The sequence below is a fragment of the Lynx canadensis genome, chromosome A2 (genome assembly GCF_007474595.2).
Source record: "Lynx canadensis isolate LIC74 chromosome A2, mLynCan4.pri.v2, whole genome shotgun sequence".
In the NCBI taxonomy this organism is placed as follows: domain Eukaryota; kingdom Metazoa; phylum Chordata; class Mammalia; order Carnivora; family Felidae; genus Lynx; species Lynx canadensis.
The window spans coordinates 76971363-76988903 of NC_044304.2; the positions used below are offsets into that span (position 1 = coordinate 76971363).

Consider the following 17541-nt stretch of genomic DNA (forward strand, 5'->3'; position numbering starts at 1 on the left):
TATTTTGTTAACCAAAATGGCCCAATGAGTCTGCAGCAGACCATAATTGTTTATATGTTTATATCGCATATGACTGATAGTTAAAATTTGTGAAAAACCTATTGCTATAAAGAGCCATGTTTCCTGGTTGCATTACGCCCGGGGCGGGGGGAGAGGGGGGCGGTTTTCCCATTGGCCACATCTCAGTCAGGCTTTCACATAGTGCAGTATGCACGACAGAAGTACCAGTAAAGAAATTAGCGAAAAACAAACAAACAGAACAAAAAAAAAACTTCATTAAAAACATTTTATTATAAAAGTGTGCTTTATTATAAGGTAAATTTAAATATAACCAACAATACTGAAAATAATGTAACTGGCATTTACAGCCTTGGTCAGAATTCTCTATTAAACAGGCATTTGTTTGCTATTCCATGAACAATTAACAATCAGCTTATGCAACAAGGTATCTTGAAAAAGTGGATAAAGAATACAGAATGATGAACCAGGAATTTGGGTGGGTTCCTTGCGGTTTTTTTTTTTTCTTGTCTAACAGACATGACTTTTAAAATAAAATCTGAAGTAGAAAAGAAGTCATCTTCATGTAGTAAGCTCTCTTCCTACATGAAGGTTTGCAAAATCATTAAACAGTGTTCTAAAATGGGGTTGAAGTTATACTTTACATATTGTTTACATATACATGACCCGATGAACCTATTTTAGCCATATTTTCATTATACTCAGACCATAAACATTCTCTAATAACACCACACTATAACAGCCACAGAATATTTTTACCCAGGTATATGTTTTTTTAAAACCTGTTTCCCCAAAATGAAATTGCTCATTTAAAAGTGAACAACTGGTTAGAATTAACCTCTCCAAACACTGTGGTCACGTGGGCCTAGAAATAACGTTAAGAATAATACTGCTTTGGTTGAGTGGAATTTAATTCATCTTATATAGCAGAATAATAAGCATATCAATTATCAATGAAAATTTATACAACTGAGTTCATCCTGCACATTTGAGTCTATGTTAATGCAAATTGCAAGGTCTAATGGTATTCTGGATTGGGCAGAAATTCCTTTTATCTTTATGTATGGTTTATAAAAATTTATTTCTACCACCATAAAGGAAACCCAAGGGAACAGATGTCTGCAGAGGACTGTGTTATGTATGCCTAGTGAAGAACCAAGAAATATCCTATGGGCGTGTAGATAAGGACTCCAAAATATTTTTGGTATAGGACAGTTTTTTCCCCCCCTTAGCATATGTAGTATCTTCAGCTTCTATAAGACAAGTTTAAATAGCATTAAAAAAAACTGTGACATTAAATGTCGAACTCAAATTTTTTAAGAGTACAGAGAACTATACAATGAAAAAAGGAAGTAGATATATGTTTTATGAGGAAACTGTGTTAATGATCTCTCCTCTAAAAAAGACTCTTCCCTATTATCATAATGACTACATTGCCCGTCCTTAAAACCACTGGAACATGTAGGTTACTGACGTTAGGCCAAAGAAGTCAAAACATACTTTATTGCAAAAATATAAAAGGTTTTAAAATTGCATATGATGTTTTATGCCATAGTCCAAGGCCAGCACATAACTTATCAAGCCAGAAAAACTTGAAAACAAAAATGATTAAAATTGTACTGACTATATATATAGCGAGTTGTAAAAAGAATGTGATGCCATGCTGCAGAGCATGGTTCACTGCCAAGTTCCCTTTTACATGGGCAGAGTCACTAACACAGCAATCCGAGGGAGTCCACATGAACACATGTTGCCCATGGTAACACCCTTCAATTATCTTCTTGCACACAGATACTTTCAATATATTACAATCATTTGAATAAACCTCTCACTGAGATCATAATTTTGTGGAGTACAAAGTCATTTCATCAGTATGTCAATATTGTTTTGATCTATTCTTTAGAAAGTGATGTTAAAGCCTATAAAGTATTAAATCACTACTCCGCTTACTGATACGTCGTAAATGTAAAAAAAGGAAAAAACCTGAAATCACAGAAAATGCTTGGCATCTACACAAACACATTCTCAGTGGACTAACCACTACTGTGTAATTTTGTCACTATAGGTCTTGTTCCATACTTTTGCTTCATGCAGTGGGTTCAACAATATCCATGTTAGTTCCAAACAGGGCAACTAATTGTTCTTCATAAGTGGCAATGTTCCTTTTCATAATTTCCATGCAAGGTCCCAAAAGCCTTTCAAATGCTTGCACATCCATGGCTAAGAGAAGGAGAGGAGAGAAGAAAAAGAAACGTAACATTCTTTGCAAATCTGAAAAATTGCAAAGTCATTTAGGATACCCATTCTGCATGTGTCAGGAATGCAATGGTTATTTTTATTTTTTTTAATGTTTTATTTTGAGAGAGAGAGAGAGGGAGAGGGAGAGAGAAAGAGGGAGGGAGAGAGATGGAGCATGAGCAGGCGAAGGGCAGAGGGAGAGGGAGACACACAATCCGAAGCAGGCTCCAGGCTCTGAGCTGTCAGCAGGGCTTGAACCCATGAACTGTAAGATATGACCCAAGTCAAAGTCAGACTCTTAACCGACTTAGCCACCCAGGTGACGCTGCAATGGTATTTTTAGATAAATATCAAATATAAGAAAAGGGCACAAGGATAAAAATGTTCCACTTCAGAAAATAAACAGCCAGTGTTCCCTTGACAATGGGATTGTGCAATGCTAGGTTGCTGGGAGGCTCCTGGTCTCGGGTAAGAAAAAAACAAGGGACTATAATGGCAAAGCCTGGTAATTCTAAAAACCTGTTGTTGTTGTTTTTTAAAGTTTATTTTTGAGAGAGTGAGTGAGAGCAAGGGGCAGAGAGAGAGGCAGACCGAGAATCCCAAAAGGCTCCATGCTGTCAGTGCAGAGCCCGATGTGGGGCTCACACTGACAAACTGTGAGATCTTGACCTGAGATGAAATTAAGAGTCAGACACTTAACCGACTGAGCCACCCAGGCCCCCCTAAAAAATAGTTCACCACCTCAGTAACATGAACTCTCCTCAAAGGTGGCAAGGCCTTTCTTTCCTCTACTGTTCTTCCTTCTCGGGGCTTACTTACGACGCTATGCTGTAAAGACCTGATGTTACCTTGTGTAACGTTTACTCTCTTATACTATCGCCTAGCCAATTCAAAATAGGAGCCAGAATGCTCTTCTCCACTTGTAAGTATATGCTGTATGTCACTTTCCTGGTCTGTCTCATGCATTTTTAAAAACTCAATTTATAATATACTCGTAGAAACTATGATCACACTCTCTACTGTAGAAGTGCAAATTTTTATTAAAACTTTTTTTTTTTTTTGCCTTTCAAATTTGCAAAGGTACAAGGGACATTGTTCACAAGAGCGGAGGGAGTGGACACTCTTGCACTGCCAGTAGCACGTACATCAGCACAGGTCAAGAGGGCTGGGAGTATACAGTGAACTCCGTAAAAAGAAAGGCTACTCCCGAGAACCATTTCTAAGGAAAAATCCTATACATGGAAAAGTAGTCTGTGCGCACAGACACAAAACCTGCTCCCCCCCACCGAAAAAATATGGAGCCCAAACCCCCAAAATCGCCAGTGGAGACCAATTAACTCATAATGTGGATGTTTACCTAACAGAATGTTACAATTTGATAAAATGAGAAATAAAATAAGAGCCTAAGGTACAGTAAATGAAAAACAGCGGTTTACAACACTTTAAAAACAGAAAACCCATGCAAATAAAAAAGATGAGGAATTATAAGAGGATGTGGAAATCACTGGGGGTTGGTAGTGGTGGTAAGGAATTTTCCTACCTTCTCTGTATTTCTCAAATTTTCCTTAATGTGAATAAATCTGTTATAGGAAAAAAATAATGGGATTTCACTCACTTCACTTCACCTTTACTCTTTCTCACTAATGTCTATACTCAGGAAAATTACCTGTCAGTTTCTCACTACCTTCTTTTTCATCCAGGTGTAACACTTGAGCCCTTTAAAAAGGGGCTCCTCTAGGAAGTTGATTCTGAAGGGACCCTCAGATCTTAAGAACACTAAAGCTGGGGTGCCTGGGTGGCTCAGTCGGTTAAGCATCTGACTTCGGCTGAGGTCATGAACTCGTGGTTTGTTAAGTTCGAGCCCTGCGTTGGGCTCTGTGCTGACAGCTCAGAGCCTGGAGCCTGCTTCAGATCCTGTGTCTCCCTCTCTCTCTGCCCCTCCCCCAACTCACACTCTGTCTCTGTCTCTGTCTCTCTCTCTCAAAATAAACGTAAAAAAAAGAACACTGAAGCCAAGTTTATTCTACTGAACCGTGAATAAGAACACAGAGTGGCTAATTACTGTTGAATCAATTTTTCTTAAAATGTCAACTACATGGACTCCTTCTGAATTCTATTTTTCACCATTAAAGTAAGCGCTTTCTCATATATGGATCTCAGATACAGATAGATGTCTTCCATTTGAGGACAGCATCTCTGCTGCTAGGAAATAAGAAGTTGAACAACAGAGATTTTGCTGCATTCTGACAAACCTGAAACCATGGTTTCCTGGGACCAGGATGAGGAAGTACTCCCAAAGAGCTTCCAGCTTTGCCCAGAGACCTTAATGTATGCTATAAAAATACTACTCTGGCTTTTTTTTGAGGAACACAAACTTTATTTGAAAAACTAGACATAAAACTCCATACTCAGAATTCTTTACTAAAACAAGATGCCATTTCACGCCTACATGAAAGAAGAAAACAGGAGAAAATAGGTATGTGAAAAATTTTAAAGAAAAAACTAAGGGCGGGGTGCCTGGGTGGCTCAGTCAGTTAAGCATCTGACTCGTGACTTCGGCTCAGGTCATGATCTCAGTTTGTGAGATCGAGCCCCCCAACAGGCTCTGAGTTGACAGTGTGAAACCTGCTTGGGATTCTCTCTCCCCTCCCTCTCCCCCATTTCCCCCACCCCGTGGGTGCATGCTCTCTCTCTCTCAAAATTAAACCATTTTTTAAAAAATATTTTAGGGGTGCCTGTGTGGCTCAGCACCAAACTTCAGCTCAGGTCACGATCTTAGGGTTCGTGGGTTTGAGGCCCCTGGAGCCTGCTTCGGATTCTGTGTCTCCTCTCTCTCTATCCCTCCCCCACACTCTCTCTCTCTCTCTCAAAAATAAACATCAAAAAAATTTTTTTTAATATTTTAATTAAAAAAAAAAACCAAGGGCCTCCCACAAATCGATTTCATAATGCAATGAGTCCTTACCTTGTTCTCTCTAGTGGGGACTGTGAAACGTGTGAACCCAGTAAGACCATCAGTACAGCAACACGAATACATAAAAGGCAGACCGAACAGCTTCCACCCGGAGGAGCACGTACAGTGCTGTGACTCCTACCTAAACATTTGACGGTCCCGATGGCGTGCGCCGAAGCTGCTCGGGGTTTGTTAGTGACCAGAGCAAGTTCTCCAAAGTACTGTCCCCGGGAACACCGAGCAATTTCTACTGCGCCATTCTCTTCCACCTCGGATTTGCCCTGACAAGGGAAGTAAGAGCATGCGCTTTGACTCAGCTTATGAAAACCGAGCTAACCTTAGTCTAAAGCATCAGAAAGGAAACCTATGGTGTTCCTTGCTCCCCATGGGTGTTTGGGACTTGCCAACACTTACCTTCCTTTTCATAGTGATTTTCACTTCACCAGATTCTACAATGAAAAAAGAATCTGCCAGATCTCCCTGTAAGAAGGAAACAAGCACCGAGGGTGAAAATGCAAATTCGGGTGACAACAATCCCCTTGCCTCTCAAGCCCCGAAAAGTGAAGATGATTGTGCCGGACAAGTGAAGCTCCATAGGAACAGACTCTGTCTAAATTGAAAGGCTGCGCTCGACAATCACAAGTAATGAGCTCATTTGTAAAATTAACAAACTTCCTACCACAGCCTTTCTTGCTAAAACTAGCCAAAAAACAAAACAAAACAACAACAAAAAAAAAAAACCATGGCAAATACTGAAGTAAGAATTTGGCCCCAACTCCAGCCTGGATGACCACGTCCACAGTCAGAAATGGCAGCGCTGGGGGCGCCTGGGTGGCTCAGTCACTTAAGCGTGCGCCCAACTTGGTTCTGGCTCAGATCATAATCTCACAGTTTGTGGGATCGAGTCTCCTGTGAGGCTCTGTGCTGACCATGTGGATCCTGCTTGGGATTCTCTCCCTCCCTCTATGCCCCTCCCCCACCCTCTCAAAATAAATAAATAAACATAAAAAAAAAAAAGAGAGAGAGCGAAAGAAATGGCAGCACCGTTTCCTAGTAGCACCTCCCACTCTGCCGGCCACTCCTACCGCTCCTGGAGAAGCGCTTAGATGCACACCCTGCATCACCCTCTGATAACAAGCAATTAGCACCAGTGGCCCAAAGGGGAGAAACTCTCAAAGAGGAGAAAGCAACCAGGCTCATCAGGAAGCTCATCAGGAATCCACGTGGGCTCATCAGGGCCCAGGCTCATCAGGAATCCATGTGGGCCCTGTCGTCTTTAGCCACATTCCACACCACCTCGGGGGGGCCTAAAAAAGGCTTCTGAAAGTGTTGCCATTTCTAACTACACACCTGCTTTTTCCTGCTTTTGGTTTTTGAGTGAACTCGGTGTTGATTTCTGATGATGCCTTCCTATTTAAATAGTGTAATACAGAAAATAACAGATCCTGACTTTTCTGAGCCTCTCAAAGTGATTCTAGAGAAACTTTGGTTTTTCAAAACTCCTTAGTATATAAAATGTAAGAAATACAGTATCAGCTTACACATTTTTGTCTAGGTTTATGTAATATAGACATAAATGTTTTATAAATACTTAAAAGACAACGAATATCTACAAAGATCTTTAGTAAACCCTAAGTATAATACATAATCTCTCATCAGAGCTTCATGTTAAATTTTCAAGTATTTTAAATAAAAATAGGTCTATAGACTACTGTGTTACTTTTTTTTAACATTTTATTTTTAACTAATCTCTACACTCAGTATGGGACTCGAACTCACAACCCCCAAGATCAAGAATCGCACACTCTACCGACTGAGCCAGCCAGGCATTTTTAATTTTTTTTAACGTTTATTCATTTTTTGAGAGACAGAGTGTGAGCGAGGGAGGGGCAGAGAGAGAGGGAGACACAGCAGCCTCCAAAGCAGGCTCCAGGCCCCAACCGTCAGCACAGAACCCAACGCAGGGCTCGAACCTACAAACCATGAGATCATGACCTGAGCCAAAGTCAGACGCTCAACTGACGGAGCCACCCAGGTGCCCCTAGGCATTTTTTTAAAAAAACGTGCTCTAGGGGCACCTGGGTGGTTCTGTTGGTTGAGCCTCCAACTCTTGATTTCGGCTCGGTTCATGATCTCGGGTGGGATCGAGCCCCACATTGGGCCTGCTTGGGATTCTCTCTCTCTCTCTCTCTCTCTCTCTCTCTTTCTCTCTCTCCCCCTCTGAGCCACTCCCCAACTTGTGCGCACTCTCTCTAAAATAAAAAAGAAAAGGAAAAGAAAAGAAAAGAAAAGAAAACTGTGCTCAAAATGATGTAAAAGTGGTGAAACAGGGTCTATGGATCATACCACTGTCAGTTCCTTAGGTGTGACATTGAACTGTAGTGATGCAAGACACACCGTCAGAAAGTGGGGCAGAAGGGCATGAGACCTCTCTGACTTTTGCAACTTACCACAAATCTGTAATTATTACAAAATAAAAGGCTAAAAAAGTCATTTCAAAAGTGCTCTGTACTTTGTTATTTTTCAACTTCTGTAGAACCTTAGCCTTGTTCTCTAATTTGACTCCACTTCTCTCCAATCCCTGACTAATCTGTGTATACATGCATATGTGTGATAGGAGGGAGAGAGCGATTTACTTATTTTCCTTCTAAAAAATTATACTTTCCTCAAGTCTCACAGACCTTGAATCTTGTTTCAGATATATCAAGAGACAGTATTCTTTATTTTTTATTTTTTTAAAGTAGACTCCGTGCCCAACGTGGGGCCCAAATTCACGACCCTGAGATCAAGAGTCCCATGCTCTACTGACTGAGCCAGCCAGGAACCCCAGAAAAGACAGTATTTTAGATAAAGATTATAATATGGTATCAATATCTGGATACAAATATTACAGAATCTTTTAAAATCTGTTTAAATCATTCACTCAATACTTCAAAACTGTAACTAGGAAATACAAGTTAATACAAGATCTGTAGCTGTGTCTGTGAACTTCAACTGTTTTCATAAATCCTACTTCTCCACAGCTCTATTGTAACCAAGGTTACAACTGGGATCTTAGAAAAGCTTTAGGGGTTAAACAGCACGTTGGCCCCCATTTAGTGCCTGGAAACCTAAAAAGTACAGGGTGCAGTGTGTTCCCTTCTTGATTAATTTTATCAGGGAGCAGCCCCAGGAGGTCTCATCATGAACGCATCGTGCAAAACTCTGCAATAACTCCCGGTGCACCTACTGGGTCCTTACTATCTCAAGGAATACCCACCTGTTTTTTCTGATCATTAACAACATCTTATTGTTTAGATATATTTGAATTTCATGTCACGTACAAATAATAAAATTATCCAGAAATCCATGTGATGATTTAATACATGTTCATTGGGACTTAATTATATAAATAAAAATATTCAGATAGCTTAATGGCTATAAATTAAACCACTTTTAACAGGTCATTTGGTGGAACTAATAATCATTTAATCCATCACTGCATACTAATTATAGACACATATGAAAAATTGGTCAAGATCTGCCACATGTTAAGAACCTTTCGGAATATAACCCTAAGGTGAATTACCTAAAAAGGACTATACCTGAGCAATGATTTGTTCTCCATCGTTGTATACTTTGGTGCCTATGACATCTACCACTTTGAGGCGTTCAGAAACCTTAAAAAAAAAAAAAAGATAACATCACACAGATGATCTGGGTAATCCTATTTCAGAAGTTAAAAACTGGTAGCCTTTAAGCCAAATAAACCCAGCAGTGTGTGTGTGTGTGTGTGTGTGTGTTGGGTTAATGAACTGCCAGCATTTTAAAATAGATTTCTCATAAAAATCTTAATTTTCAGCTTCTCTTGAAAAATCAGGAAGGAGACTCACAACACCCGGCCCACATTTGCACATGGCACCAGCTACAAGCTGTGGGAGACTAGCTGCTGATCTTTAGCTGGAGCACTTGTCGTCCAGCTTGACCCAAATCCCATCCTGGCTTCGTTTTCTCCTTTATGTTACTTGCCCAAATCTGAAGGCATTTGGATTTCCAGCCCCTGATCTCCTTTCATTTAAAAGAGATGCTGCTACATATTAACAGCTGCCTCATATGCATTCTGTCATGCGGCCAGAACCTCTACCAGGCATGTATTGACAACCCAGCCGAAGGAGATTTCAGTACAAGAGTCAGTATGAATCCCAAGGCTTCTGGCCAAGGTGCAGTAAGATGGGGAAGGCATGGGGGAGGAGGTCGAGGACGCACTAGGTTTGAGATATCTATTAGACACCTTAGGGCATAGGTTAAATATATTGCCCATTTGAGGGAGGGACCTTGCCTAGTGATGTCAATTTCAGGAGGCATCAACATATAGGCAGTATTTACAGCCAGGGGATACGACAAGCTCACTAAGCGCGTACGTGTAGCCGGAAAACAGAAGAGACCCTAGAATGCCAATGTGAAGAGGAAGGAGGAGTAAACAGCAGAGTTGACTGGGAAGGAGAGGCCAGGGAGGACACACCGTTTTGACAAGCTGTCCCTGTAAAGGCACAACTAGTGCTACTGCCTACATTTATATATTATTTTCAGTCTGCTTTTATTTATTTTTTTTAGTTTTTATTGAAATTCCAGTTAGTTAACATGTAGCGTAATATTTGTTTCAGGTGCACAATACAGTGACTCAACACTTCCAGACAACACTCGGTGCTCATCACAAGTGTCCTCCTTAACCCCTGTCACCTATTTTTACCCATACCCCCACCCTCTGGTAACTATCGGCTTGTTCTCAACTATATAGTTAAGAGTATGTTTCTTGGTTTCTCTCTCTCTTTACTTCCCCCCACTGCTCATTTGTTTTGTTTCTTAAATTCCACATGAGAGAAATCATATGCTATTTGTCTTTCTCTGATTTATTTCACTTAGCATTATACTCTCTCTAGCTCCATCCACATCGTTGCAAATGGCAAGATTTCATTCTTTTTTGTGGCTGAATAATATTCCATTGTATATGTCCCACATCTTCTATATCCATTCATCAGTGGATGGACACATGGGCTGTTTCCATAATTTGGCTATTGTAGATAAAGCTGCTTTAAACACTGGGATGTATGTAACCCTTTGAATAAGTATTTTTGTTTTCTTTGGGTAAATACTTATTAGGTCTGCTTTTAGATAAAACCCACATATAAATATGTTATAGATACTCACAGAAGTCTATTACTTGTAAAACTAAGCAAAATAAAACAAATGCAGTCATAGGTAGTAAAAGAAATACCAAGTTATACCAACACCACAATTTAATTTTTTCAACTAAAAATGTGGATACATTTTTATTTAAAGAACCTTTTCTATGGAACAAAATATTCCAAACATTTTAAAGCAAAATAAAACAAAAGCATATACATATACTTACTTCCAAAGATTTAAGGAATGGCAGTGACTCAATAAAGCTTTCATACATTTTTCTCTTTTTGGCATTATTTTTTACAATTATTCTCCTGAAGGTTACCCTGTCCTAAAGGCAGAACAGCAGATACAAATACAGTTACAAGACAGATTTTATTAGGAGAAAAGTTTGAAGAGGTAGTTTCATTCTATTCCCTATAAGGAACAAACAATAACTGAAGACCTTGAAATAAAAGGTTACCATTATTATCCTTTGCAGATTTTTTATTTCTTCAACCATAAAATATACACCCATATAAAATATTACTTTCATTTTTTTAAAGGAAACATAAGTTTCCTTTAATTCAGAACAGATCTGGTCAACGTGTAATTGGGACAACCCACAAGGTGGCGCTATTGCACCATTTAAAAAAAGGCAATAGGCCCATCTTGGTTTTCCTCCAAGCTTTATTGAGATCCAAACGATCTATAATACTGCGTAAGTTTAAGGTATATAACTTGTTGATTTGATACACTTATATACCTTGTGAAATGATTACCACAGAGAGTTAGTTAATACCACCTCAAATAATAATTACCCTTTTCTTTTTTTGTAAGGAGCACATTTAAGACTTCTCTTAGCAACAATACAATGTTGTTAACCATAATTATCATGCTGTTCATTCAATCCCCAGAACTCATTCACCTTGTAACTGCAAATCTGTACCCTTTGACCAACATCCCCCCCCCCCCCTCCCCGTCTCTAGAAGCCACCACTGTGTGTCTCTGAGTTCAGGATAGCACAAGTTCTTTTACTGTGGATGACAGCCCAAGAGTGTCACAAAATCGTTTCAGTGGAACATACCAGCATTTTTTTAAATTGAGGTATAAGTGACCTATAAAACTGAATTTGTTTAGGGAGTACAATACAATGATTGGTATTCATATATATTGAGAAATGATCACAGTAAGTCTAGTTAACTTTCATCACCATACATAGTTACAAATTCTTTTTTTCCAGTAGAGAACTTTTAAGATCTACCCTCTTAGCAACTTTCAAATATACAATGCAGTATTATGAACTACAGTGGCCATGGTGTACAGGACATCCCAGGTTGTATGAATTTTATAACTGGAAGTTTGTACCTTTTGACCCCCTTCATCCATGACCAGCATTTTTATAAAAAATAAAGAATAGAAAATCTCAGCATGCACATGTTTTAGTAAAGTGTTATTTAGGGATTTATTTCAGTTATACACAAAGACACACATACACATGCACTGGTTGTGAGATTTCCTAATGTGTTTCTTGATGTGGGCTGCAGAAAAAAAAATACATGAAAAACACTATTAGAAATTTTTTTTTAATGTTTGTTTATTTTTGAGAGAGAGAGAGAGAGAGACAGGAAGAGGGGCAGAGAGAGAGGGAGACACAGAATCTGAAGCAGGATCCAGGCTCTGAGCTGTCAGCACAGAGCCCGACACGGGCCTGAACCAACAAACTGTGAGATCATGACCTGTGAGATCATGAGAGTCAGACACTTAACCAACTGAGCCATCCAGGCACCCCCAAAATTTTTTTAATCATAAGGCAACTATGAGACCTTAAAAAATCATGTATGCTAGGGGCGCCTGGGTGGCGCAGTCGGTTAAGCGTCCGACTTCAGCCAGGTCACGATCTCGCGGTCCGTGAGTTCGAGCCCCGCGTCAGGCTCTGGGCTGATGGCTCGGAGCCTGGAGCCTGTTTCTGATTCTGTGTCTCCCTCTCTCTCTGCCCCTCGCCCGTTCATGCTCTGTCTCTCTCTGTCCCAAAAATAAATAAACTTTGAAAAAAAAAAATTAAAAAAAAAAAAATCATGTATGCTAGGTTGTCATATCCACAGTGTGTCAGAGTTTTTCTTTTTTAAAAAAATGTGCACAGAGAAACTATGACTTTCTTGACTGTCAGAGCTGAATGCCAGTGTTTATCATTCTCAGGGCCCTAAAACGTTCCTCTGTTTACACTACTTAACCTCAAAGATACAGAACTCAATTAAGGAACTAGGGAAAATTTCAAAGATGATAAACAGCTCAAAAAATGGTTTTCCTACAAACTACTTTGAAAAATTTCTACAAAACATTATTCATAATAGTTCATAGTAAAGAGTCCCCATAATTAGTCATTCACTGATAATCAATTACACCATTTTAATATAAAATAAAATGGAGTTATGTTCATTAATTATTAAATTACTGCACTGACATAGTAAGGCTGAATTTAATTGAACTGGCAGGATGGGAAAAAATGCAAGTGTGGAGGGCATAAGTCTCTAGGAAAGCAAAGCAAACATCCTGTTCCCCCATTTAGTTTATTACAATTTTACAAGAGCTGTAATTTGGAGCTGCAATCCTAATAACTTTTTTTAAAAGAGAAAAATTTGCAAGGTAATTAGTAAATTTACTAAAATAATTTCCAAGCTTGGGTCTGCATGAGAATCAGCTCTAGCGTTAACAACAACAACAACAACAACAACAACAACAACAAAGGTTTCTCAGATCCCAGACTTGAATGACTCAAACAGTGTCTGCATGTAGGGCTCAATAATCTATAGTTCATAAAAGCTCCCCAAGTGATTCTGATACATAATCAGTTTGGGAACCGACTGCAACACTGTTTAATGGACAGAGTTAATTGCAAAACAGAGAAGACTAGAAATAGTTTAGTGATTTAGAGATGAACCACAAAGTAGTGTACATCTCGGGAAAAATTTTATTAGTGGCCCACCTCTTCACACCCACCGTGACATATAATTAAAATCCAGAAATGCCCACTTCAAAAGTTTTCACCCTAGCCACATCAATCATGGCCTCCCGAAACATGGGCAGGGTCATGCACATCAGTTAATCCCCTAAGGCGAAGAGTCCTATTTACAAAGTCAGACGAGTCCACAAAGGACTTTTCTCTTGGGATGTGCTTATCTTTATACCTGCACATATATGGCAGAGCTCCAATCCGTTGGCCTTAAAAGAAAAGTATCTTTTCTACTCGACTTTCTCTGAAAAGGGGCTAGTTTGATAAGTTGCTCTTCAAAAACCAGGTTTGAAACATTAAGTGATATGTTCACTATCCTAATCTTTAAAAAGTCACTGTGGTCATGCACATACCCAAAGGTGACCATCACAAACTGCCCACTTTAATAACATCTATAGATGAGTAAAAATCTCTGAAAATGCTTGATCCTTCTTGATGGCCTGAGTATCACACACTGGGAAATGCTGGACCTCCATACGTAGTTTAAGGTGCACCAGGACACTTAACCGACGGAGCCTCCCAGGTGCCCCTGGAATAAATACATTTTTAACTGGTGCCTTCCTTAATGAAACAGCTCACAGCAGACTGTGGGTTCAGCCCACCATTCTGATGACAGGCAAATACTTCCTATGGACCTAGCCTGGTCTGGTCAGGAGTTTCTACTTAGCTGGCTTTGGGTGTTCAAATCTTTAATAGTCCCTGAAACACTTCAGATGACAATGAGTTTCCTCCTGTGTGAAACAATTCCCATTTTTCTTGTACATCTGAAAATGAGATCCATCACATCTTTACTATGTAAACAATAATTGCCTGATTCTCATAAGAGGAAATACAGTATGTATTGTTTCTTTGAGCAAGAGATTTTTATCAGCTGAATTTGCTTCACAGTTAAATGCTGAGACGTCACCGAGTAATGTGCTACTTCTGTAAAACTATAGTCCTTGGGAACCAGATCCTAACAGACTTCCAATTTCTCAACCTCTCTTCCTTCCACAAAAGGATTCCTGAGCGAATATATCTGTGTTGAAACTACAGGGTGGGCTGTTTTCAACAATTTAAAAAGAAAATACAAGTATCACAAACATGCCCTTAAATCAGCGCTACTTAAATAGTGTGTTCTGGGCACAGCAGCACTGGGGTGTCCTGGGAGCTTATGAGTAACACAAAATCACAGGCCTCATTCCAGACCTAGTGAACCAGAATCTACATTTTAACTATGTTCCCAGGTAAGCACACTGGAGTCTGAGAAGCACCATCTTAAACAGTCTTCTAGAATCGGCTACTCTGCACCCTGATACCACGTATGAAAAGACCCTCCCTTCCCACCTCACCCAAGTGTCTTTAAACTGACTTTTAAGCCTTATACAAATATCACTATTAACAAATTCATTTTAAAAGCCCAGGACCCAACTCTACAGAGTCTGATTAAATTAGACTATGGTGGGGCCTCAGCAAGGATTTGTCTTAACAACCCCCTGCGCCCCACCTCCTGCAAAGTAATTCTCATGTGTGTGAGAAGCACTGACATCAAGTACTCTCTCTCTACCCAGCTGCTTTTCAATGCCAAGTTGTTACCAATTTATAGCACACCAAGAGAATCTGTTTATGGAGGATTCTCAAATGCTCTCAGGCACCAGAGTCACATGGTGGGTTTGCTCAAGCATGGATCACTGGGCCCCATCTCCAGAGCTTCTGGGTCAGTGGGCCCGAATTGGTAAGTGGGACCCCCCCAAAATTTGCATTTCTAGCAAGTACCCAAGTGATACAGATGCTACTGGGTGGGGGGGGCCACACTTTGGGAAGCACAGATAATATAACACCACGGAAAGCTATCTGAGAACACAACACTGAAGGCTCTGTGCATTTGCCTGGGTGGCTGGTTTTTAAGAGCATTTTGGATCTGAGTATCCTTCCCAGGGCCAGGAGGCTATGCTCCTGACTTGATCAGGGAAAGAACGTGAAGATTTAACTCAGCACAGTCTCAGCACAGACCCAACAGTTCAGCATCCACTATATAACAAATACCCTGATGGCTGATGAGGATGGCAAAGAAATCCAGCTATTAGAACTAAAATAATTCCATCTACCTGGCTTCCGTCATAACAACATTGACAAATAACATCGTGGTCACGTAAATATTTCACTCACCAAACCCCACAGAGCACCCGGAGAGGTAGCAGTGATCGTAGCTGCTCTGGGCGTATTGTACATTAAGGCCAGTTCACCGAAACTCCCACGATTGTCGTAGTTACCAACACACCTTCCGACACCATCGCATTTCACATAAATATCAAACGTTCCTCTGTTGGACATATGAAAAGTAAGAGGTAAAAATAATTCAAGCAAAATCTCATCACTATCAAACATAATTTCAGAGAAGAGCCCTGTGCAAGAAAAATCCCATTTCCAGCTTCCCTTTCTCCTCTGTTGGTTGACAAGGAATAAAAGGGCATCAGTATGTGCCAGAGACAATATCTGTGCCAGACAAGCAGGAAGACACCATCACCTAGATGAGGGTAAGGACCATACATGGGTCTGTGGTGGAAAAAGAGACTAAACAATAAAAGTTTACAATAATAAAATAAATGATGAAAATAGAAGACTACAACCAAATAGTGTATGTGTAAGCATCCTTCTGAAGGAATGTATATGAAACAAAGCTGTCTGTATTTATCTCTGAGCATTAAGAATAGTGAAAGATTCTAGAATGTTCACTACCTAATTAAAGAGGTTCTGTCTCCCACATGAACATGTATTACTTCTGAAATGAGAGGAAAATACTTTTCTTTTTTAAAATGCTGATTTATTTTGAGGGGGGCAGGCAGGGGGTGGTGGGCAGAGAGAAACTCCCAAGCAGGCTCTGCACTGTCAGCATGGAGCCCGACGCCGGGCTCGAACTCACAAACCGTGAGATCACGACCTGAGCTGAAATCAAGAATCAGACACTCAACCAACTGAGCCACCCATGCGGCCCAGAAGAAAATAACTTTAAAAAAAAAACATACAGCTCTAACAATTTGGTCAGCACCATTGTACAACACTTACAAAGGTCCTTTATAATCTAAGGGGGGGCCAGCAAGGCATGGCCCACAGACTGGCTGCCTGCTTTCATGAATCAAGTTTTACTGGAACACAGATGCACGGGTTTGTTTATGGCTTACTGATCGCTGATATGTACTGCCACAACAGAGCTGAGTAGTTGTGACGGAGACCACATGGCCTACAAAGCCTAAAAAATTTACCAGAGCTCTTTACATCACTTGGCCCTTTATTGTAGACTGACACCCCAATCTAAAGCAAAAAGTGGTAGAAATTCAGACTATCTGATTCTGGTCTTTCTGTAGGTCTTTTTATTCTGTGCTTATCTTTTATTTGGGTTCTTATTCTAGGCAAGTAACACTCAGTCTGCATGGCACTGTGCTACGTATTTGACAGATCCTCTCTCTATATAACTGCATTCTTCTTGTGGAGGACTGTCTTTCCACACACTGTATTTTATCAGAGAACATGGCTTCAAGGCTGGCCGAAACACCAGGAGGGCAGCTGGCAGAAGTTCTTTGCCTTTATCGTGTTGGTTAAACCCTTAACAAAAACAAAAAAGAGAGAGCTTTGAAGATTAGAAAAGGATTATGAATGATAAGGATACAACAAAAGCAAAAACAAAAAAACGTTAGAAACTAGACAAAGATACTAATAAGAGAATAACTGGCTTGTATATTCATGGACAGAATGGCTTTTCAAGGATACCTTCTAAAATTTGTTTCATGACTGTTTTTTTCTTTTTTTAAAATTTTTTTTTTCAACGTGTATTTATTTTTGGGACAGAGAGAGACAGAGCATGAACGGGGGAGGGGCAGAGAGAGAGGGAGACACAGAATCGGAAACAGGCTCCAGGCTCTGAGCCATCAGCCCAGAGCCCGACTCGGGGCTCGAACTCACAGACCACGAGATCGTGACCTGGCTGAAGTCGGACGCCCAACCGACTGCGCCACCCAGGCGCCCCTCGTGACTGTTTTTCAAGTACAGATTACTTCTTCTCTTGGCACTATCTACACTTGCACTAAACACGTTCTCTACATTTCCTCCTTTGAACAGAATAAAATACACAACAAATGTGCTGATGAGAAGTAAAATAACTATCAGTCACCTGCGATCACGTCAGTCTATAATCTGTACT

At 40.1% G+C, this 17541-nt stretch overlaps 1 protein-coding gene across 2 annotated transcripts in view; it reads right to left on the minus strand.

Moving 5' to 3' along the window:
• Positions 1-272: 272 nt before the first annotated feature.
• PRKAR2B (protein kinase cAMP-dependent type II regulatory subunit beta) overlaps positions 273-17541 on the minus strand; it is a 102870-nt gene continuing 85601 nt past the window's right edge. The window contains exons 6-11 of one of the 2 annotated variants that reach the window (XM_030307774.1): positions 15513-15666; positions 10602-10703; positions 8794-8868; positions 5624-5689; positions 5352-5490; positions 273-2238 (exon numbers count right to left, since the gene is read on the minus strand). In XM_030307774.1, coding sequence (XP_030163634.1) covers positions 2105-2238; positions 5352-5490; positions 5624-5689; positions 8794-8868; positions 10602-10703; positions 15513-15666 — 670 coding nt within the window. In that variant the 3' untranslated portion in view covers positions 273-2104. The remainder of the gene's footprint in view (positions 2239-5351; positions 5491-5623; positions 5690-8793; positions 8869-10601; positions 10704-15512; positions 15667-17541) is intronic. The other variant, XM_030307775.1, reaches the window with a different exon arrangement.